This window comes from Colossoma macropomum, unplaced genomic scaffold, assembly GCF_904425465.1.
Source record: "Colossoma macropomum unplaced genomic scaffold, Colossoma_macropomum, whole genome shotgun sequence".
NCBI lineage: Eukaryota > Metazoa > Chordata > Actinopteri > Characiformes > Serrasalmidae > Colossoma > Colossoma macropomum.
In genome coordinates this window covers 215,910-239,500 of record NW_023494796.1, presented here as the reverse complement: position 1 = coordinate 239,500, position 23,591 = coordinate 215,910, and the positions used below count along the sequence as shown (strand labels likewise).

The following is a 23,591-nucleotide window of genomic DNA, read 5'->3' as shown; positions in this document are numbered from 1 at the left end:
AAAGGGCTGACCTGAGGTCTGAGATGTGACAACACTAGTCTCTCCAGGATGTAGGGGCCACTGGTCTGTAGTCATTGCAATCATAGATGACTTCATTGGAACAGGAATCAGGCAGGATGTTTTTCACAGCACTGGCACAGGCCCTTGTTTAAGGCTTAGGTTGAAGAATCCCACATAGCTGACTCTCAGTACATCAGTACTGTCGGGCGGATCCCATCTGGTCCAGCAGCTTTGCCCAATTTCATCTTCTCCAGCTGTCTCTTTACCTAGCTGGTTGTCACCTCTAGGGAGGGATGCAAGTCTTCTGGCAATGGCTGTGGGGTGGAGGGAGGGGTGTAATTAGGGGTGTAGAAGAAGTGGAGGCAGTGAGGGAGTTTGGAGGATGCTATTGCTGATGGAGGGAATGGTGCCAGAGTTTGTTGCTTAGTCTTGTCCATAGTAGTCCGGAATGTCAGTGTGAAGCCATTTCTCAGAAAGACAAACCACAATACACTCCTGATACTTCCGCTGGGTCCCGATCAGCACTTTCAGTTCATCCACGTTATTACCGAGAGTCCTCATGATCCTCATGATGATGGAGGAGATGAAGGGCTTGTAACGCTTCCTCTTTGCCTTCGCTTTAACTCCAGCTCTGCATACCCTGAACAGTCTCCGTAGTTCTTTGGGAATGGGAACATTAATGGAGCATGGAGCGGATTTACGGAGCACCAGAAGCTGCTTGCATGAGTAGGTAAGGCCAGCTGTCTCCCCACTGTTCACCAAAAAAGTACTTATAACTAAAAAATAACATCTGAACAAGGCAAAACTTAGGATAAATTTAAGAATCAAAACTAAGAAAGAAATAAACATAGTAAAAAAAAAACAAAAGGTAGTAGTAGTAGTAGTAGGGCCCTTTTGTTGATTGGTTTTGCAACTGCCACATGGGTCTTAAGTGTTTGCTCTTTAGAAGACAAAACTGTGGTTTTCAGAAGATGAACAGTTCTACATTGCTTCCAATTAAACTTCTGACTGGCTCACCAAATGATAAATCCTTTAGGTTGAGTTACTTGAAATAAACTGACAAATGCTGCATGTTTGAGAGGTGGCTTCATATCTTTATTGATGATAACTTTTTACAAAGATGTTAACAGGTTGACCATTTCCTTTCTTCTCCATGCTCTCCTCTTTGCTCTGAGCAGAGGAGTATACCAAACCCTAACCCTCCAATCTCTAATCTTCGGGGAGATAAGGAACTAATAGCTGCAGAGGCAGAAATCCAAAAGGCGCTATTGCAGGCGCAGAATTCTGAACACCAGAAATCTGGCAGTTTTATGTTACATATGTGGCCACATTCGCCATCTGTGTAAGAACTGCAATAGGAACAGAGAATAGTTACACTGCAGCAATCGTAAAAGGAAAGAAGAACTGCCAAGACAGATGCTGGAGGGCCCCTGGGCTGACCTGAAAATAGATTCCATGGGACTTCTCCCACCCAGGAATGGGGGAATATAGATATATTTTTGCTGTCACATAATGGACAGAATTTTTGCAACATTTGCAGAAACAGTACAGAACAGCAAGAAGACGAATGGATTCTTGAGCAAATCAAGCCTCACAGTTTACTCGAAGTCCAGATAACCAAACTAAAGCTCACTATTTTGGACATTTTATGAGAAGAACCAATTCATTAAAAAAGACAATAATCCTCAGCACAGTTGAAGGTAAAATAGAAACACGTCAGACACAATTACAGATTTCAAGAACAAGCCATTAAGAAGCTTGAAAACCCAAACAGAAGTGGCTTAACTGTCTAAGGTTTCGCTTTATAATAATCAGAGTGCAACTTTGTATGCCAGTGATCATGTGATCAAAAAAAGTTACTAATTATCACTGAAATTTTTGCCTTTACAGAAAAAACACGGGTTGCTAATACCAGCTGGTATTACCAGCCAACAGATATATCAGTTGGGCTTTAGTATTAAACACAAATTATCTGGCATTTTAGGGATAAAAAGAGGCAGATTCTTTCTTTTTAACACATCACACTCACTATGAACCTAATTCCAATCCGGCCCATCCTCTTCCTCCTGTTCCAAGTCTCTGGGCAGCTTCATTCTGCTTCTTTTCAGCTCTGAGCTACAGGGAGACCAGCTGGATGCTCTGTTTTGGGACTGCAGCTGCTGCCCTTTCCTTGCCTGTAGACACCAATGCACCACAGTGATGAACAGAAAATCCTTAACAGTGTGACAGTTTAGTGAAAAATCTTAAACACACAAATTCTCACCTTTATCTTAATTGTAGTAAATGACTAAGACATGTTTGGTGTCTGAAGTTTGGTTCTTTACTTTTGCAGTGGAGCTACACAGCTAATGCAGCTAATGTAGTCTCTAATAGACTTGATTATGTGGTTTCTGAAATTGTATGACAGTAATCTCTATGAATGAAAAAGGTGTTGCCTGAATTTTGTCCATACTGTCCTCCATTTTTACAGATAGCAGTATGAGATATAAGATCAGAAATCACAAGTTAGCATGTTATTCGCTTAACATTCTTGATCCAACCAAAGCAAACGATTCGGTAATGAGTTGCAAACTTTCATCTAAGCTGATCACTGAATTAATGACCAGTGCATTGCTGAAGTTGTTCTGTCCTGGTAATGTAGACCCTCACCTGCATCTCTAATGAAGAAATGTCCACACTTCTTGAAGATGAGAAAGATGAAGGAGCAGGTTATCAGCATCAGAAATGGAACGAGCAGCATTCTGGTGATGAATGGAGTCCATGAAAAATCTAAACCACAAACACACATTTACAAACAAACATAAAATTAAACAAGGTTCTGCTTGACTATGTGATGACAGAATACAAGGCAAAGCAACAGCAGTGCAGTATGCCTGAGGTTAAAGCTTTACAGAGCGTGATACCGGCTAAGTATCTAAATCTGCAACAGAGAAAAAAATCTCCATTCAAAAGAAAAAAAAACAAGTGAAATAGACATAAATCTACAATTTTAATAGTAGATCACCTGTGATGATGAGGGGAAGAGGCTCACTCTCAGAGGAGAAATTGTGGATGAAAGGCCCAGGAGACCAGCTATTAGAATACTTCTGACTCTCCTCTTGAAACTCATCATTCTGAAAGCTCACTTGATTCTCATAGACACAGCTGTAGTTCCCCTGGTGGGAATCATCGGCAGCAGGAAAGAGGAAGGAGGCTGAGTGACTGACAGCTGCCTGGGAGTCACTTCTGTTGTTCCAGGGCAGTGTGAGGTGGAAGGAGCCTCCTGGGTACTGCGGCTGAGTGGAGCAGGTGATGGTGAAGCTGTAGCCCCTGAACACCTCTGGCCCCTGGAGGCTCCTAGACTCTCTTATGGGAGTAGAAACAGAGATGGTGGGATGTGCCAGGAACTCTGTGAACAAGCACAAAAGGTGAGCCAAAAAGATTTTAATAAGATAATAAGAAAATTTGGTCAAAAACTGTTTGCACCTGAGTCTGGTGGTGATGTTATCAGTGTATGTATCTGTAGTTCCAGGAATTGCCAGTTTCATATGCTACTAAACATTGGAGTTATTGAATTAAAGATTGCTCATAAACATCTCAATCATTGTAATCACAAGAAGGAGCTTCAGAATCAAGTCTCTGGCAAGTTTCTGGCTTGTCACTGACCTTTATCCTCTCATCTTGGTCAATGGATTCAGTGGTCAATGGAGGGTGCAACTTACTTTTACATCACTGATTAAAGATTTGAGATTTGCTCACTGTGTTTGGCAATGGCTGAAAATGTCAGGAAAACAGGTCAGGCTAGCAACCGAGCTAAAGTTAGTCATGTGTTTATCAAATAGGTAAGATGGCAAATCCTCCATGTTTCCATCTACAGAGTATTTGAATGTAAAGGCTTCATAGGAAATATAGTAGAATGTACTGTTGTGGTCTTGTCAAGATCTAGCAAATAGTTACAACCAACTTTTGCTGTTCCCAGGTTTCATGTTTTCTGTGTCTTTGTTGACCTTACATTCTAGCTTTCAAGACAGGTGCTTTAGGTCCAGCCACACTCTTCCATAAGGCACTGCTGAAAAACCTACTTTTTCATTTCTTGAATTACCTGAACAGATCACTCCAGCAAGATAGTCGATCTGCCGGATTCTTATAGGACGGCATTTGATTGTTTTTGTCCTACTGCAGGAAATCAGGACACCCACTTCAGGTTTATCTCTACCAGACTTTGACTTTGTAGCTGCCAGAGCAGAGCCACAGTCTAGCTGTCTGCAAACCGCAGCAGCCATTTCTATTTCCCAGACATCTGCTGCCACTTTTCTCCACTGTCCATTATAAAACATCTCCACTGTCCCAGCACAGCGACTGTTCCCATCCACCAGTCTCATTCCATCAGGTTCTGGAAAAAAACGTCAATGCTCATGTATTCAGACTTAAAACATGCATTCTGATTGAAAGTTGTGTGTGATTCCTACCTGAACAGGTGAGACACACAGCTTTGCCAGGTGTGTAGTTCTGCTTCTTTCTGTCTGAGGTGCTACAGGTAGGGAGACGGTTCTCTGTCCCTTTACATTGGAACTCTTTGGTTCCAAATGGATGTTTCCCTTCTCCAAGCAGAGGTTCCTGTAGCTTTTGTGGAGTCCCACAGCTCAGCTCCCTACAGACTACCTCTGCATCCTGCCAGTCAAAGTCAGCCTCACATACTGTGGTCCAGGACTGGTTGGACTTCACCTCCACTCTCCCAGAGCAGCGTCCAGTCCCATCCACAAGTCTCACAGAGTCTAAAAGAACACAGAGCAATGTAGAGTGAGTGATACGCATGGAATATAATGAAAGAGGTATTTGATATCTCTCCACTATCAAAGCTGACAATCCTGTATCATCTTTTAGTACACTGTAAAAAAAACGATGGTTCTTTAACTTAAACAAGCTTTTTCCAAGTGCAGTTTTTAAGATGGCCACCCGTAAGTACAACCATTAATGTTTAAAGTAGACATGCCTGCTGGGAAGAAAACGGAAGAAAAAAGGCTTGTTGTTTCAGCAAAAATAATTGGTCTGTTACTCCACAGAAAAAGAGCTGACCTCTTGTGATGTCTCAAGTATGTGATAAGAAAAATGCAAGGAGGAACTGCTGAAACAAGAGTCTAAAGGTTCCTGTTCACCTATCACATCACCCTACAGGCAATGACGACACTTTTGCAGGCAGAAATGCAGGATTTTACATGCTCAAGTAATTTCTTGAGTCCACAATCCACCAGAAACAACTGAAACTGAGAGTAGATCATAACTTGGTAGCTACATCCAGGAGGTGAAGTCCTCTTTCCTATACAGTGAATGTGGAGAACAGACAGAGGATGAAGAGACATAACGATCAAGTCAGAACAGGAACATCAGAGTGGAGTCAGTATCCACAGGCCTGTGTAGAAGCCTGGGAAGAGTGTCAGGAAGAGCCTAGGAATTTCCCCTACTAGGACTTGTTGAGCATTCTCAAACAAAACACCCGTCTGCTGGTGTACTGTAAGAGACATAGAGCCTGAGGCTGGAAGTTTGCTTACCGCTTCTATGGTGTAACATTTTCTAAACTAGCTGAAGGATTTTGTTGGATCACCGGAGTCAGGTAGTCCACCATGAACTCCCTACACTCTGAGGAAAAAGGGTACTAAACTCAGTGGGATGGTATCCTCAAGGGTACCTTTAGTTAGCAAACATAATTAAACCATATTTAATTTCGGTCCTACTTTGTTTAGAGTGAAAACCTGCAGCCACACTGGCACTTTGTGGATAAGACTGGACATCCCTGCCATCCATCCTGTCTTATCTTAAAGCTTTAAATTTATTATTCTCTTTATAAAAACAAGAAATAGGTTATGAAATGGTACAGGTGTGCCTTTCCCTTAGGAAAAAAACCTGATAGTGAGTGATTGAATGTAATGTATTTGAATAATGACACTGGGTACCTTTCTTAGCCCATTAGGTGATTGAATGTAATGTATTTGAATAATGACACTGGGTACCTTTCTTAGCCCATTAGGTGGCTGTACCCAAAGTGTTCATTTTAATAGAAAACAAAGAAGCCAAGCCTCAGAGGATAGTGCTACTTCTTGATTTCATTCCAGGTTTAAAAGCAAAGTGTTTATCATTCTGTTTATTTACACACAGTTTTTGCTGTCTATGTTAATTGCTAAGATAATTGCTTTGGCTCCCAAAATGTTACTCAGACCTAATTTTTATTTGTTGAATTACCTGAACAAACGACTCCAACAGGATATCTGATCTTCGAGCTGTACAAAATTGTGCATTCTTTCACTGCAGACTCAGATCCTTTACAGGCGATATGAAAACCCCATCCGGTCTCGCCTCCTCCAGGGACACTCATTGTAGATTTAACAGCAGAACCACAGTCCAGCTGTCTGCACATCACAGCAGCCTCCTTCATGGACCATCTGTCTGCAGTCACTCCCCTCCACTCTCCACTATGAAATATCTCCAGTGTCCCAGCACAGCGACTGCTCCCGTCCACCAGTCTCACATCATCAGGTCCTGAAAAGAGTGGAGAAAGTCCATCAGTGTATTAGATATAAGATTCCCAGAGGAAAAGCTCCTAAAATCAGAAATATTTACAACTACAGTCTCTTGGACAGTATTTTAAATAAGTTACCATTGTATCAACTGCGTTCTTTCATAGCAACATTGTGAGGTTGTATTTAATAGAGAATACTGTAAAATCCTACTCAATATTTGTAAGGGAAAAGGAAATCATTATTCCAGAGATTCTTCATCCCTCATCCTGTCTGGTACCTTTGTTGCCCAAAGGTCAAACCCCACAACTCTGTCAAATCATATTGTCACATTTTGCAGGACACATTTTGCAGGACAACAGTTGGGCTTTGGGTTGTGAAAATGGAGTCAGCGGACGCTTCTGCAGATCAAACCCAGCCTCGTGTTTCCTTCACAAGATACCAAAACCAATAGTAACGTTGAAGTACTGGAAACCAAGAAGAGCTTAGCTCTCCCGAAAGAAACTTGAGCTCCCTTAAAAACATTCATATCTGAAGTTTAGAGGTTCATGGGTACTGAAAATGATCCAATACCTTATTTTCAACAATGTGCCTGCTCTAGCTCTTCTACAACAAGGCGCAGGCGTTGCTTGTTGAATGTAAAAATTACTATTTGACCAGTCTTTTCAGCAGGTATTTTCTAACTCAGGTTTTTATGACGATGCCTACTTTTACTCCTACTTGTGTAGTTATTATGAACAATAACAGGTACTGGGCCTCCAGGACCAGGGTTGAGAATCTTGGGCCTAAACTACTATGTGTTGAAGCATCGCTTAGGTTATTATAAGAAATTTGCCAACATTTTTCACTGGTAAATTAAAACTACTCAGTTGCAGCGCTGGAGAGTGAAAACAGGCTATGATTTGGCTCACTACAACAGCTAATGTCAACTATTTTTCCCAGCCTATCAATCAGATGTTTATCCTCAATTGCACGACCCAAAAACATCCAGTGCAGTGTGACCTTTCACATACAAACAAAATCCTTTTTTTGAAAGGAATAACACAATAATAAATATAGTTTTTTAATTTGTGTTTCAACCCAGCAACAGCAGCTATCAAAGGAAGCATTCATGGGTGGAGAATGGATAGATCAACTCTTACCTGAACAGGTGAGACTCACAGCTTTGCCTGGTGTGCAGGTGTTCTCTTCTCTGTCTGAGGTGCTACAAGTGAGGAGACGGTTCTCTGAGCCTTTACACTGAAACTGTTTGGTCCCAAATGGATGTTCTCCTTCTCCAAAGAGCGCCCCCTGTAGAGTTAGTGGAGTCGCACAGTCCAGCTCTCTACAGACTACCTCTGCATCCTGCTGGTCAAAGTCAGACTCACACACTGAGGTCCAGGACTGATGGGCCTTTACCTCCACTCTCCCAGAGCAGCGTCCATCTCCGTCTACAAGCCTCACAGAGTCTGAGAGGACACAGGGCAATAGAGAGCAAAAAGTGAGGTTAAAATACATTGTTTTTATTTTAATATATCATAGCAAGTCTCATAATGTGGTCACACTGGAACATCAGTCCAAATCTGAGCCTGATAAACTCTCACCTGAGCAGCTGACAGTAATGCTGATGTTGAGATAATCAGGTTGGATGGATGAGGGGTACTTTTTGCACTCTGAAAGAGACTCGCTGCCATCACAATACAGGTCAATTAGAGATTGGCTGCCACGCTTTTCTCTAAAATCACTTCCAAATGTAGCTCTGACTACGTCTCCACAGTTAAGCTCTCTACATAGCAACCCAGTAGTACTGTGTTCAATGTAGCCATTGCTCAGTTTCCTCCATTGTCCTTCATGAAGGACTTCAGGTATCCCAGAGCAGCGACCATCACCGTCCACCATTCTCACCTCAGACATCTCTGAATGAAGAGGAGACAGAGGAAGTTCAGTCACCAACTTCTGATATGAACTGTACCAAAGAATTAATCCTTAAAACAAATGCTTTGCCGTTATGAGTAGCTGTAGACAACACCATCCAGAGCAGTGGTCTCAAACTACCGGCCGAAACAGCTTCATGCAGCTCGTCACATATTTACAATTCACCCTTAAATCAGGCCCACAAATCATTTTTCCATTTTCTGTGGTTAAATATTTAAATCTGAAGAGCAGATTTGCTTTACCCACCAGACACTGTTGTGCCAAAGCTCTAGAAAATCAGCTTATGCTGATGATTATGATGTTTAAAGCAAAAATAGAGCCATAGAGCCATTTAAACAAGTTGTTGGGGGAAACTGGTGGCCACAGGGGCCCTCAGCAGCTGTGAAATGGCACTGCAATAGAGAATCTTATAACCAGCATGATAATATACCCTCTCCTGCTCTCTCGTGAGGACACAGGAAACTTCCGCTCAGAGACATGAAGCAAGAACTGCAGCGTGACAGGAAGTTCACTTTAAATTAACAATTTTTCACATTTTATAATGTTAATCTGTTGTTTTCTACTCTTAAGCAGTTTGTCTTCATTTTTCTTTTCATGTTTGGTTTGCTTGTATTATGTAAAGCACATTGACTTGCCTTTGTATATGAAATGTGCTATATAACTAAAACACTCTTAAAAAACAAGTCAAAGGTGAACAGTTAGCAACCAATGAATGTATCACCGAACTAGATTCTAAATCACAAAAGGAGGTTGACATGATGTGGATAGATCCAGGGCCTATAGGTCTTATTCACAATCTTCAGAGAATTGTGTGAAAAACATTGTTAACAGTGTAGATTTATTCAAAGCTCTTTTAGTTCCTGAAAAAACACAACAGAAGCACAGCAGCTCAAAGTCAGTCAATTTAGACTCTTACTTCTTTAATCCTACCTGACATTCTAAAACACTGCAAGTGCCTCTTCTATGTTAAACCCAGTCCACCCAGCTCTGAGTCCTACCTGCAGTGGAGCAGATGATCATCAGTATCGCAGCAGTTAGCATGGCTGTCCACTGTCGTCCAGGACCTGCAATCTGCAGTCCTTCTGCATGCAATGCTTCAGTGTTTCAGATAAGGTATTATCTGATCTCTTCTTGCGCAACAGCAGAACATCACTAGAGAGTCATGCAAACACCTTCACAGAGGCCAATGTGTAGATCACTTTATAAGAGAACTATTAGCCAAAAACTAGAACTCTCAAAAGAAAGTCATTTAAAAGAAAAGACTGCGTTTAGCAAAGCCTCTCATGCCCTATCGCTTACAGAGGCACTCTGGCCAAACTGAAAAATGCAACTATTAATATGCCTGTTGTAAACAAGCTTACTTGCATCCTACATTGGTTCCACCGTAGTGTCTAGAGTGCAATATTCGGTTTTACATGCTAGGAACAACTTCTACTGATGAGGTATCTTGAAGGTGCCCCAGTAGCTAGAATACAGTGGACCACTGTTTGCCCACTGATTACAAAGCTGGTGGTCCACTGGCATTTTGCTCAGCATTATCCTGGTGGCTCACTGGTAGTTAAGCAGACTATTAGACAAAATGCCACTTTTCATCACTCATTTTCCACTCACAGTCCACTTTTTTCAGTCCTTCATTTCTTTCTTTTATTTTCCTTTGTAAATGAATTTAGTAAATAATTTTAATCTAGCACGGTGTCAGCAATAACATTTTCAATTAGATCATTTTTTTCTCTCAGTTGTTTGTAATATTTGTCTTAGTTTATTTTCCAAAATAAAAGGCTTTGAGCATTAAAGATCTGTTTAAGGAAACTGAAAACTAGTTAGACCTTATATGCCAACTCGGTCGTCCAAGGGTGGACAAGTAGTGGCCAGCAGGTCAACAGGACGCCGACCTTAGCCAGCAGACCGATATAAGCTTGGCTGCTAGGAAGCCGAATAGCACAGCCTGTAGTAACTCTCTACAGACAGAAATCACTAAATGAGAAGGACAAGAAGCTGAAAGCTAAAGTTAGCAATGTATGTGGCTATCTAAATACTTTTCTCAGTTTGGATCGTATTTTCTGGTGAAAAGGGTAAAAATATTACCTGTTCTAATGAGTTCTGTTTCCTTTTACATCACATGGATGGCCGGGTACATTGGGGCAGTCGGAGGCTGGTGGTTAGGAAACGGTTCGATCCCCTGAGCCGACAGCACGTGACTAAAGTGCCCTTGAGCAAGACACCTAACCCCCAACTGTTCCCCAGGCACTGCGGATAGGGCTGGATAGGGTTTGAGGAACATGATGAAGGGTTCTAGGTGTTGCGCAGGCCTACAAGTTCCCCAGATCTCAATTCGATCAAACATCTGAAGTCCAATCCTCGGCAGTTCCACCTCACAACTTACAGGACTTAAAGAATCTGCTCCTAGCATCTTGGTTACAGATACCCTGCGGCACCTTCAAAGGTTTCGTAGAGTCCATACCTCGGCAGGCAAAGGCTGTTTTGGTGGCACGCGGCAAACCAACAGCATATTAGGCAGGTGATCATAATATTTTGGCTCATCTGTGTAAATGTGTGCACTTAAAAATGTATATGGAAGTCGTAACATTAACCAAACTAGATTTCAATGTGCTGATAAAAATCTAGATTTATTTAGATCCATGTTAATGAATAGTAAAAGTCTGTATAATTTTCTTCAAATACACATTGAGTATTTGGGTAGAATCATTTCGCTGCTGTTGGAACAAAACCTCATAATTCCATTTTTGTCATTTTTCAGTTTTTGACATATTTTGAAAATGGCTGTTGCTCTTTATATTGTGTGTAAATTTCCTGATGAATGGACCAAAAGAAACAACCCAAACTTACTTGGACAAAAAATCTGGTTCCATTGACTTACATTATAAGTAAAGCATGTTATTTGCTTCTCCTGTAAAGTTTCCATTTTGGAGATACAAGTTTTCGTTCCGACAGCAGAGATTTCTACATTACAATTCATTTTTCCTAAAAAGCCTTCCTCTTAATCCAAGCTCTTCTGCAGGCACTCTCTACTGCTCATCAGCATTGGGCTGCTGGAAGTTCTTCTCTGTGTCCTCTGACTAGACTCCAGCTGCCCCATCTGAATCTGAAACAGGAAAACATCTCAACTAAACAAAGACCCATGTGAACATGACATAAAGCTACAATTGTAATAGCAAATTACCTGTGACGATGAGGGAGAGAGGCTCACTCTCAGAGGAGAAATTGTGGATGAAAGGCCCAGGAGACCAGCGATTAGAATACTTCTGACTCTCCTCTTGAAACTCATCATTCTGAAAGCTCACTTGATTCTCATAGACACAGCTGTAGATCCCCTGGTGGGAATCATCGGCAGCAGGAAAGAGGAAGGAGGCTGAGTGACTGACAGCTGCCTGGGAGTCATTTCTACTGGTCCAGGGCAGTGTAAGGTGGAAGGATCCTCCTGGGTACTGCGGCTGAGTGGAGCAGGTGATGGTGAAGCTGTGGCCTTTGAAGACCTCTGGCCCCTGGAGGCTCCTAGACTCTCTCATGGGAGTGGAAACGGAGATGGTGGGCTAACCAGTTCCAAATTGAGTGTTGGGGCAGTGGTGTAAAGCACACTGCCACTGGACTCCGGAGCAGTGAAAACGTATTCTGTGAAGTGATGAATCACAGTTCTCTATCTGTCAGTCTGATGGACGAGTCTGGGTTTGGCGAATGCCAGGAGAACATTACCTGCCTGACTGCACTGTGCCAGCTGTAAAGTTTGGTGGAGGAGGGATGATGATATGGGGTTGTTTTTCAGGGGTTGGTCTAGAACCCTTAGTTCCAGTGAAGGGAAATCTTAATGCTTCAGCACCAAGACATTTTGGACATTTCTGCACTTCCAACTTTGTGGGAACAGTTTGGGGAAGAACCATTTCTGTCCCAGCATGACTGAGACCCAGTGCACAAAGCAGCTCCATAAGGGCCTGACTGGTTGAGTTTGGTGTGGAAGAGCTTGACTGGCCCTCACAGAGCCCTGACCTCAACCCCATCCAACACCTTTGGGTTGAACTGGAATGGAGACTGTGAGCCAGGCCCTCTCATCCAACATCAGTGTCTGACCTCACAAATGCTCTTCTGGATGAATGGGCACAAATTCCCATAAACACAGAAGAGTGGAAGCTGTTAAAGCTGCAAAATGGGGACCAACTCCATATTAATGCCTATGGATTTAGAATGAGATGTAATAAAAGCCCCTGTAGGCGTAACGTGTAGGCGTCCCAATACTTTTGTCCATATTGTGTATGTGTCTTTGTGGTGTTTTCAAAGTCTAGAATCCCATCTGCAGTCAGACACTCTCCACAATTCTTCCACTTTGGGTCTCGAGTCTTTCCGAGTTATGACGTTCAAGTCCAAGTCAGAGTCCGAGTCACTGGTTTTGAAGTCAAAGTCGAGTCCCAAGTCTTTCTCGATTTTCTCGAGTTGAGTCTAAAGTCATCAAATTTGTGACTCGAGTCGGACTCGAGTCCAAGTCATATGACTCGAGTCCACACCTCAATTGATTGCTATGTCTCATATAGTGCACTTTAGGCCCTGTGGAGGAAGACTGCAGGGAGAAACAGTGCATTTCAGTTGTGCAATTCTACATAGAGAGCTTTCAGGACAACTGATTTAGTTCCAACCACATTCTACCACAAGACACTGCTCAAAAAAATAATCTACCTACTAACTACATTTTTCATTTGTTGAATTACCTGAACAGATCACTCCAGCATGGTATTCAATACGCCGAATTCTCATAGGATGGCATTTCTTCATTTTTAGCATACTACAGGAAATCAGAACACCCACTTCAGGTACATCTCCATCAGATTTTATCTTTGTAGCTGCTACAGCAGAGCCACAGTCTAGCTGTCTGCACACCATAGCAGCCGTATTTATGTTCCAGACCTCGGCTCCTACTTTTCTCCACTGTCCATTATAAAATATCTCCACTGTCCCAGCACAGCGGCTGCTCCCTTCCACCAGTCTCATTTCATCAGGTTCTGAAAACGAGTGTAAAAACATCACTTGCTGTATTAATCATCTGTGCTTATGAATCCAGACATTTTTACAAGAGTCTTTTAAAAACATGCTTTCTGAGTCAGAGTCATGTACAACCCCATTTCCAAAAAAGTTGGGATGCTGTGAAAAATGTAAATAAAAACAAAAATGCAATGATGTACAAATCACTTAAATGCAATATTTCATTGAAAATGCTTCAACAACAAATTGACAACAAATTGAAACTGAGAAATGTTATTGTTTAAAAAAAAAAAACGCCCATTTTGAATTTGATGGCAGCAACATGTTCCAAAAAGTTGGGATGGGTGCATGTTTACCACTGTTTCATCACCTTTTTTATTTTAACAACTGTCTGTAAGTGTTTCAGAACTGAGAAGACTGAATGCTTTAGTTTTGAAAGTGAAATGTTTTCCATTCTTGTTTGATATAGGATTTCAGCTGCTCAACAGTTCAGGGTCTCCTTTGTTGAATTTTTCATTTTATAATGTGCCAAATGTTTTCAGTGGTGACAGGTCTGGACAGCAGGCAGGTCAGTTTAGCTCCCAGACTCTTTTAATATGAAGCAATGCTGTTGTAATACATGCAGAATGTGGTTTGGCATTGTCTTACTGAAATAATCAAGGTCTTCCCTGAAAAAGACGTCGTCTGGATGGCAGCATATGTTGCCAAAACATGTATATATTGTTCAGCATTAATGGTGGCTTCACAGATGAGCACATCGTCACCAATGCCATGTGCACTAATGCACCCCTATACCATCATGAATACTGGCTTTTGAACTGTGCACTGATAACAAGTTGAGTGGTCTTTAGCCCGGAGGACACAGTGTCCATGATTTCCAAAAAGAAATTCAAATGTTGATTTATCGGACCACAGGACACTTTTCCACTTCTCCTCAGTCCATTTCAAATGAGCTCAGGCCCAGAGAAGGTGGCAGCATTTCTGGATCCTGTTTATGTATGATTTCTTCTTTGCATTTTAGAGTGGCATCAAATTCACATTCAAATATTTTTCAACATTTGATATGTTGTCTTTGAAGCATTTTCAATGAAATATAGCGTTTAAATGATTTGCACATCATTGCATTTTGTTTTTATTTACATTTTTACAGCATCCCAATTTTTTTGGAAATAGGGTTGTATAATTCCTACCTGAACAGGTGAGACCCACAGCTTTGCCAGGTGTGCAGTTCTGCTCCTGACGCTCTGAGGTGCTACAGGTAAGGAGACTCTTCTCTGTGCCTTTGCACTGGAACTCTTTGGTCCCAAATTGATGTTTCCCTTCTCCAAAGAGCGCCCCCTGTAGAGTTAGTGGAGCCCCACAGCCCAGCTCCCTACAGACTACCTCTGCATCCTGCTGGTTAAAGTCAGCCTCACATACTGAGGTCCAGGACTGATGGGGCTTCACCTCAACTCTTCCAGAGCAGAGTCCAGCTCCATCTGCTAGCCTCACAGAGTCTGAAAGAATGCAGGGAAATGCAGAGTTTGTAATAAAGCATGGAATATAAGGAAAGGATAACTTGATATCTCTCCACTATCAGAAATGACAATACTGTATCAACCAAACATAGATTATGATTCTTCAACTTGCAGATTAAAATCTTTTTTTCAAGCAAAGTTGTTCCAAGAAAGACATATGTATGGAATATTATGGAATGTTTTCAATGTAAGAAACGGATTAACAAAATGTAATATTTCATATTCATGTCATATTTGTGCATGTGTATATGTGTGTGTGTATATAAGCTGGTGTGTGTTGATATGTGTACTTGATGTATATGTGAACTAACTACTGCAAGTATTTAAGTGTTTACTGAAATGAGGGGATTGATTAACAGGCTTAGACAGTGGTGGGTGGATTACAGTGCTAACGGGTAGATATTTTTAATAAATGGTTCCCATGAAGTGTTGAATATTGCCATTTGATTCATTTCTATAGCATTTTATCTCTCCAGTGATATATGCGTTAAAAGTAGTTTTTTCCATTGTGTAATGTTTATGGAGTTCCTGGTCTTCCAGTGTTTAAGGATAATTTCCTCGGCTATAGTGAAGGGTAATGAGTATGGCGGTGGTATAATTGTTGTGGGGGTTCAAAATGGTGTAGTCACCCAGCATACAACGCAGAGGGGATAATGGAATGCTACACTCCAGAGTGAGGTATATAAAGTCGATGACAAAGTGCCAGAATTGTTGTATATGTGGGCATGTCCATAGAGCATTAAAATAGGTATCAGGAGTGTCTAAAGTGCAGTAGGAGCGTATGTCTGCGCCCATTTGTCCCATTTTATACAATTTATGTTGTGTGATATGTGATCTGTGAATTACTTTCTAATGAATCAGCTGGAGATCACAATGACTACTAGTTGTCATTGTAAAAGTGGTTTTACAGAGTCGGGTCCAGAAGTCAACCCCAGGAGAGATTCTGAGATCTTTTTCCCATTTTAAACTTGGAAGTACAACAATATTATCCAAATTAGCGAGAAGTTTATAGAATTTTGAAAGCAATTTCTTATTAGTTTTTGTTTTATTAATGTCTTCAATTAGTTTGGGTGGGTGAAGATGGTTATTTGTAATATTTATTTTAGACTTCAATACAGATTTGAGTTGAAAATATTGTAAGTATTGATTTTTCCCGATATTGAATGTCTGGACCAAATCTTCAAATGAGATAAAGGTGTTATCCTTGAAAACATAATGTAGATGCGTGATCCCTTTTTGTTTTCATGCGGTGAAGTTTAATGGTGAGTTGTTAAGCAGGAAACTGGGATTATGCCAAATTGGAGTGTGTTTACATGGTGCTAAGGTGCAATTGGTAATGTCGAGCATTTTCCACCAGGCCCTCAGAGTTGTGGATATGACAGCATTGCGGAAACATGTATGCTGTTTTATTGTGTGATTGATAAATGGAAGGTCTGATACAGATATTTCCTTACAGATTTCCTGCTCTATTTCTAACCATGAATGATATTTTTGTTCAGGATGTGTCCAGATATATATGTATTGCGGTTGGCTTGCCAGATAATATATATAAAAATTTGGTGCTTCGAGTCTTAGTTCTTTGCTTTTTTTGTAGTGTAGTTTAATTATTGGGTTTTTATTTTTCCAATAAAATGTAGTTATTGCAGAATCTAGTGACTTGAACCAGCTAGTGGGTGGTTGGACAGGGGATCATTGTAAATAGGTCATTTATTTTTGGGAGGATGGACATTTTTATAGTTGCTATTCTACCAAGTAATGAAATAGGTAAGTGCATCATCCAACGTTGCAGATCTTCTTCTGTGGTTTTTATCAGTGGTTTGAAATTAAGAGTAAACAGCTCTGACAGTTCGGAGGATATAATGATGCCTAGGTATTTAATGTTGCCAATGGTGAAGACAGGGAATAGGGTTTGGGGTACACCATTACGACCACCTTTGTAGATTGGCAGAATTATAGATTTGTTCCAGTTGATTGAATAGCTAGATATTTTGGAGAATGTATTCATAAGTGCTATTGTCTCTTATAGAGAGTTACATGGATCCTGTAGGTATAAGAATGTATCATCTGCATAGAGGCTGATCTTATGTTGTGTGTTTTGTGTAATTATACCTTTGATGTGTCTATTTTGTCTGATTGCTGCTGTTAGTGGTTCTATAAAAATTGAGAATAAAGATGGAGACAGTGAACATCCTTGTCTAGTGTCTCTTTGTAGTGTGAAACTCTTATTCTCATCTTATTCTGTAATGCCTAATTGTACAGAGCTATCACACAAATTGGAGGACAGAACTTATCACAAAACCTTCACAGATGAAAATGCTGATGTCCAGAAAGCTGAAGTCAAGATTTTATGTACTTAACAAGATCTTAAGTCCAAAATCCAGCAGAAATGACTAATGTAGTGAGTAGATCATGAGACATTCAGAAGCTTCAGACTTCTGGAGATGCTGTTTTCATTTGGAATTTCAGACTGGTAAAAAAGTGGACACATGGAGGCAGTGATTCGAGTCTTCTACCTCTTTCTTATAGAGTGAAGTTGTGGAACAGACAGAGAATGAAGAGACATGCTGATCAAGTCAGAACACAAATTCCAGACTGGAGCCATTTCCCACTGGACTATAAAGAGGACCATGAGGAGTGAAGCAGAAGCCCCTTCTGTTGGTGTACAACAAAAGCCAGAAACCCTAAAGGTGGAGGTTTGCTTGCCATTTCTATGGTGCGATATTCTCTGCGCTAGCTGAAGGATTATGTTGAATGGTAGTGAGATCATGCTTTGGGAAGACAACTTTATCTTGAGATCACAAAATAATTTACTTGTTATTTCACGATAACTTTATTCTGAGATCACAGGATAATTAACTCATTGTTATCTCAAGATAACAAAGTTGTTATCTTGAGATCATAAAATGATTAACTTGTCTCAAGATAACAATCCAGAAAATTATAGCAACACGTCATGGCCTCTCTGGACTTCACAGGATAATTAACTTGTTATCTCCAGAAAACAATCCAGAAAATTAAACCTACCTTAGGGCTTCTCTGGACTTAATAATTTTGCAAGTAAAAAAACACTTGTGAAATTATTTCAATTACCTAATTATCTAATTTAGCATTACCTAAAGTGAGTGGATTCATATCATTTACACTGTTGTAGGTGTATGTGTATGTATGTTGATAGCCTAAAGCGTGTGAGAATGTAGTGTATTTGAATAATGACACTTCTTAGCCCAAGAGGTGGTTGTACCCACGGCCTCAGAGAATAGTGATAGTTCTTGATTTTGTTGATTTAAAAGCAAAGTGTTTTTCATTCTGTTCATTTATACATAGTTTATGTTGTGTAAGTCTTTAAGTGCTGTGGTTCCCACTATACCTTGCAAATGTTTCTCAAACCTCATTTGTTATTAGTTGAAATACCTGAACAGACGACTCCTACAGGATATCTGATCTTCGAGCTGTACAAAATTGTGCATTCTTTCACTGCAGACTCAGATCCTTTACAGGCGATATGAAAACCCCATCTGGTCTCGTCTCCTCCAGGGACACTCATTGTAGATTTAACAGCAGAACCACAGTCCAGCTGTCTGCACACCACAGCAGCCTCCTTCATGGACCATCTGTCTGCAGTCACTCCCCTCCACTCTCCACTACGAAACATCTCCAGTGTCCCAGCACAGCGACTGCTCCCGTCCACCAGTCTCACATCATCAGGTCCTGGAGAGAGCGCAGAAAGCCCATCACTGTATTAGCAATACCTTTCCCAGAAGAAAAGCTCCTAAAATCAGACATATTTACAGTTTCTTGGACAGTAATTTGAATAATTGAGATCTCAAGATATGGGTGTGGGGGTGCTGACAGGTCTGCAGCACCCCCTGATTTCAGGATTGCAACTCTTAAAAATAATAAGTACTTCTTACAAAACGTTCTGAATTTTATAATAATTTGAGCGAAGTAAAGACCCATCTGAGGTTCAAAGAGGAAAATCTATCCAGAGTTACAGTTCTGAGCCCCAAAGTAGCCTCATATTGTTTTTTAACTTAAAATAATAATCTAACGTAATAATAAAACTTTATCAATTGTTATATCTCCTGGTCAGTATGCCTTCCCAGTCTCAGTCTTAGTCTCAGCATGAGACTATGGGCGTGACATCATGCCACAAATCAATAATCCAATTGGTCGCTGAGTTTGTCCAGAATAAGAGAGCAGAGAGAGAAACTGTACACCAGCGGTTGGATGTGTCAGTCATATGTATATCTTTTCTCATTATAGCACAGTATGACATGTTTTGTTTGATGTAAATTTGCATAAATAAATGAATTAATTAAATAAAATGGAAAAAAAGACAAATTATTTGGCTTGATGTCATCGGTCACATCACATATACGTTGCTTAAAATTTTAGTACCCCCAACTTAAAACACCTTCTCGTGTCCCTGTGTTCAAGACTTTTTAACAGAGAATACATTATACTCTCGCTCAATATATTTGCAAGCTTTATTGTATTGTATATGTTCATTGCACATGCTGTGCATTTCGTTCTTCCAGAGATTCTTCAATCACAACTGCTGCACCATTTAAGGTGGAATGGGAAAACTCCAACAAGAAGCTGACAAATAAGAAGCTGACTTCAGCCTAGTAGTTTTAATGCTGATAGTACTTTTTGATCAGGAGATTTAGGCTATCAAAATATCCGACCTAGAGTTTTATGTATCTACTTAAATGCGATTTCGATAAGGTAGCACAACTTGTCAGAACAAGAATTGATGCACAGTAGCCCTAGCAATATTACTAATATGACTCTAACAACCTCATAATTCATGGGATCCAGTGATATTCGGAAGAACAATGTACACAGTACAAAATGTATCGGGTCTGAATATATTTGTTTATCACAGGGTGTGATAGAAACCCCATTCATTTTGGCCATAGAGAAATTGAGCTTAGACCTTGAGTTGCAGTTGGTCTGTGTGAAAGTTGAATAGGAATATGCACCGTTACACAAGTAGTTAGCGCCCCCTGGCCTCCCGGTTTCTAAACACTGTCCTTTTTACCTTTGACCATTATGGAACACAGCCCTCACTGTTTAAACAGACAGAACAGCAAAAACAAATAGGCCAACAAAACTGCAAAATCCTTTCAAGTTCAAGTTCAAAGGTTCAAGTTTATTTGTACAAAACCAAGCGGCCAGTAAATGCTCCACAAATCACTTTTTTTCACATGTACTGAGAAAGTCTGTTTTCAGTGGAAATATGTGAACTATGTGCTACGGTAATTTATTTTTTTTTACATACATATGGATCTGTATAATCATAACAAGCCATCCAAGAGAAGTTAACCATTAAAAAAAAGACAATTAAGGTGGAACAGGAAAACTCTAACAAGAAGCTGACGAATAAGAAGCTGACTTCAGCTTAGTAGTTTTAATGCTGATGGTACTTTTTGATAAGGAGACCCAAATGTGATTTCGATAAGGTAGCACAACTCATCAGAACAAGAATTGATGCACAGTAGGATTAGCAATATTAGTAATACGGCTCTGATGACCTCATAATCCAGTGATATTCAGGAGAACAAAGTACACAGGACCCTGAAAACCTCATTCATTTTGGCCATAGAGAAGGTCTAAGCTCATTTTGAGTGCAATGGGCATTTACAGCGACAATACATGGGCATGTACTTTATCCACTTCATTTCTGTTTTTCTCTCCGAAGCGCTGCCACTGAGCAGCTTGACTTTACCAGTGTAAATGTTGGCAAATTCCTTTCAGTAACTTTAGCAGTGCTCCAATATCTAGTGGTTATGATTTAGCTAGCTACAACAGCTGATGTCGTCTTCTTAGCCTGTCAATCAGATGTTTGTCCTCAATAGCATGACCAAAAACTACACCCAGTACACTGTGACCTATCACACAATCTCCATTTATGTATTTTTGATTTGTGTCCTGCAGTTTATCATTAGGTTGAATTAGACTTTTTCTAACACCTATCCAACCTAGCAACAGCAGCTATAAAAGAAAGCATTTATGGATGGAGAATAGATAGATCAATCCTTACCTGAACAGGTGAGACTCACAGCTTTGCCAGGTGTGCAGGTGTGCTCCTCTCTGTCTGAGGTGCTACAGGTAAGGAGACGGTTCTCTGAGCCTTTACACTGGAACTCTTTGGTCCCAAATGGGTGTTTCCCTTCTCCTAAGAGCGCCCCCTGTAGAATTAGTGGAGTCCCACAGTCCAGCTCCCTACAGACTACCTCTGCATCCTGTTGGTCAAAGTCAGACTCACATACTGAGCTCCAGGACTGATGGGACTTCACCTCCACTCTCCCAGAGCAGCGTCCAGCCCCATCCACGAGCCTCACAGAGTCTGAGAGGACAGAGCAAATAAATAAAATAGCAAAAAGTGAGGGTAAAATAAAAAGCAAAAAGTGAGGGTAAAATACATTGTTTTTATTTTAATATATCATAGCAAGTCTCATAATGTGGTCACACTGGAACATCAGTCCAAATCTGAGCCTGATAAACTCTCACCTGAGCAGCTGACAGTAATGCTGATGTTGAGATAATCAGGTTGGATGGATGAGCGGTACTTTTTGCACTCTGAAAGAGACTCGCTGCCATCACAATACAGGTCAATTAGAGATTGGTCACCATGCTTGCCTCTGAAATCACTTCCAAATGTAGCACTGACTACGTCTCCACAGTTAAGCTCTCTACACAGCAACCCAATAGTACTGTATTCAATGTGGCCATTGCTCAGTTTCCTCCATTGTCCTTCATGAAGGACTTGAGGTATCCCAGAGCAGCGACCATCGCCGTCCACCATTCTGACCTCAGACATCTCTGAATGAAGAGGAGACAGAGGAAGTTCAGTCACCAACTTCTGATATGAACTGTACTGAAGTCATTAAACAGATGCATTGTCACTACAAGTAGTTGTTGAAAACACCATCCAGAGCAGTGGTCTCAAACTACCGGCCGAAACAGCTTCATGCAGCTCGTTGTCGCATATTTACAGTTTATCCCTCAATCAGGCCCATAAATCATTTTTACATTTTTTCTGGCTAAATATTTACATCTGAAGAGTAGATTTTCTTCACCCACTAGACTTTAAGACACTGGTTACCCAACTGATGTTTATGATGTTCAAAGCAAAAATAGAGCCATAGAGCCATTCAAACTAGTTGTTAGGGGGACCCTGGTGGCTCTAAGCAGCCACTTATGTTGCCTCTTAGGAAGATCTGGTGTACTGTCAAATTGTCCTACCTTGTCAAAATGTCCTACAAGAGCTCAGTACATACAACTGTAGGTAGAATATTTTTGATAGCATAAACCACTTAATCATGCCTCCAGCATTAAAACTATATTTAAGTTATTTGGACAACCTTAATCACCCTATCAGAAAATGATGACATGAAATGTATAGGTAGGTGTGCCATGCTCCCATCCCCCGGGCCCCGATGACTGCCACGAGATCCGGCACGAAGGCCCGAATCCCGAATACTGCTGACGGATGCAAGTGAGGGCGGGAGGAGGACGTCAGCCACCCAGGTTGGATGTAAGGCAAATTAAAGTGACCTCACTGTAGGGACTGGAGGCGGCACCCAGGAAGCGGGTCCCGGAACTCGCGCTCCACCCCCCCCATCTCACTCGCGGTTCTTCTCCTCCCGCCGTCACTCGCGTCCCTCAGCGGTGTTCGAGAGTTATTTTGAAAGCCCAAATCACCTTAACAGGGGGAGAGTAGTAATATGAAACATAAGACAAAAGGCTGAATTAACATTAAAAACACAATACAACGTTTGAAACACTAAGTTGCTACGCTATAGCAATAATATGTGCACACTCAGCCCTGGCACTGCACTAGATAAAGATATACCCTCCCCTGCTCTCTGACGTGAGGGCGCAAGAAACTTTCACCCAGAGACACAAAGCAAGAATACATATTGGAAGGACTCCAGCATGACAGGAAGGTTACTTTAAGTTCACAATTTTTAATATTTTACAAAGTTAATCCAATGATCCATTGTTTTTCACTCCTAAGTGCTTTGTCTTCATGTTTTTTCATGCTTGGTTTGCTCATAGTATGTAAATAAACGTGCCTTGGTTTTAAAACATGGTCCCTTACCAACTGTGATTTGCCAAAATTCATACTGATGCAACAAAACTCTTAAAAAAAGTTAAAGTCAAAAGTTAACAGTTAGCAACCAACAAAGGTAACAGTGAATTCCAAAATAGGTAGACATGAAGTGGTTAGATCAATGGCCTCTAGTTCTTATTCACAATCCTGCCAGTATTGTGTGAAATATGTTATTAATGATATATAGAGATGTATTCAAAGCTCTTTTAGTTCCTGAAAAACCACAGCAGAAATGCTATTTCATTTCAACTCTTACTTCTTTTATGTTATCTTTATGTATAGACACCTCGTTTAAGTTAAACCCTGTCCCCCCAGCTCCTGTCCTACCTGCAGTGGAGCAGATGATCATCAGTATCACAGCAGTTAACATGGTTGTCCACTGTTGTCCAGAGCCTGCCGTCTGTCCTTCTATATGCAGTTCTTCAGTATTTCAGAAAGGGTATTATGTAATCTCCTCTTGTGCAACAGGAGAACATCACTAGAGTCATGTACGCAGGTTCAGTCCAGTGTGTGGGTCACTGTGTAGGAGAACCACCTGCACAGCCAAAATCTATAACTCAA

The 23,591-nt window shown here is 40.9% G+C and overlaps 1 protein-coding gene across 1 annotated transcript; it reads right to left on the bottom strand.

Annotated features, from left to right (window-relative positions):
* Positions 1–1,073: 1,073 nt before the first annotated feature.
* LOC118817115 (deleted in malignant brain tumors 1 protein-like) lies at positions 1,074–23,591 on the bottom strand. Its single transcript, XM_036583820.1, has 16 exons — positions 23,358–23,591; positions 21,425–21,736; positions 20,955–21,260; positions 18,320–18,616; positions 14,582–14,887; positions 13,121–13,411; positions 11,587–11,925; positions 9,404–9,499; positions 8,075–8,386; positions 7,634–7,939; positions 6,217–6,513; positions 4,449–4,754; positions 4,082–4,372; positions 3,005–3,388; positions 2,650–2,769; positions 1,074–2,174 (listed from the first exon to the last, which is right to left on the bottom strand). The coding sequence occupies exons 1-16, from the start codon at positions 23,398–23,400 to the stop codon at positions 2,116–2,118; spliced, it is 4,065 nt and encodes a 1,354-aa protein (XP_036439713.1). The 5' UTR covers positions 23,401–23,591; the 3' UTR covers positions 1,074–2,115.

Bases quoted from the DNA above. Each gene is read 5' to 3' on its own strand.
- LOC118817115 (XM_036583820.1), bottom strand. From the start codon at position 23,400: ATGTTAACTGCTGTGATACTGATGATCATCTGCTCCACTGCAG. The intron at 13,412-14,581 runs GTAGGAATTATA...ACTCGTTTTCAG, and splicing joins TGTGGGTCTCACCTGTTCAG to AACCTGATGAAATGAGACTG. The intron at 8,387-9,403 runs GTAGGACTCAGA...CTCTTCATTCAG, and splicing joins GATCATCTGCTCCACTGCAG to AGATGTCTGAGGTGAGAATG.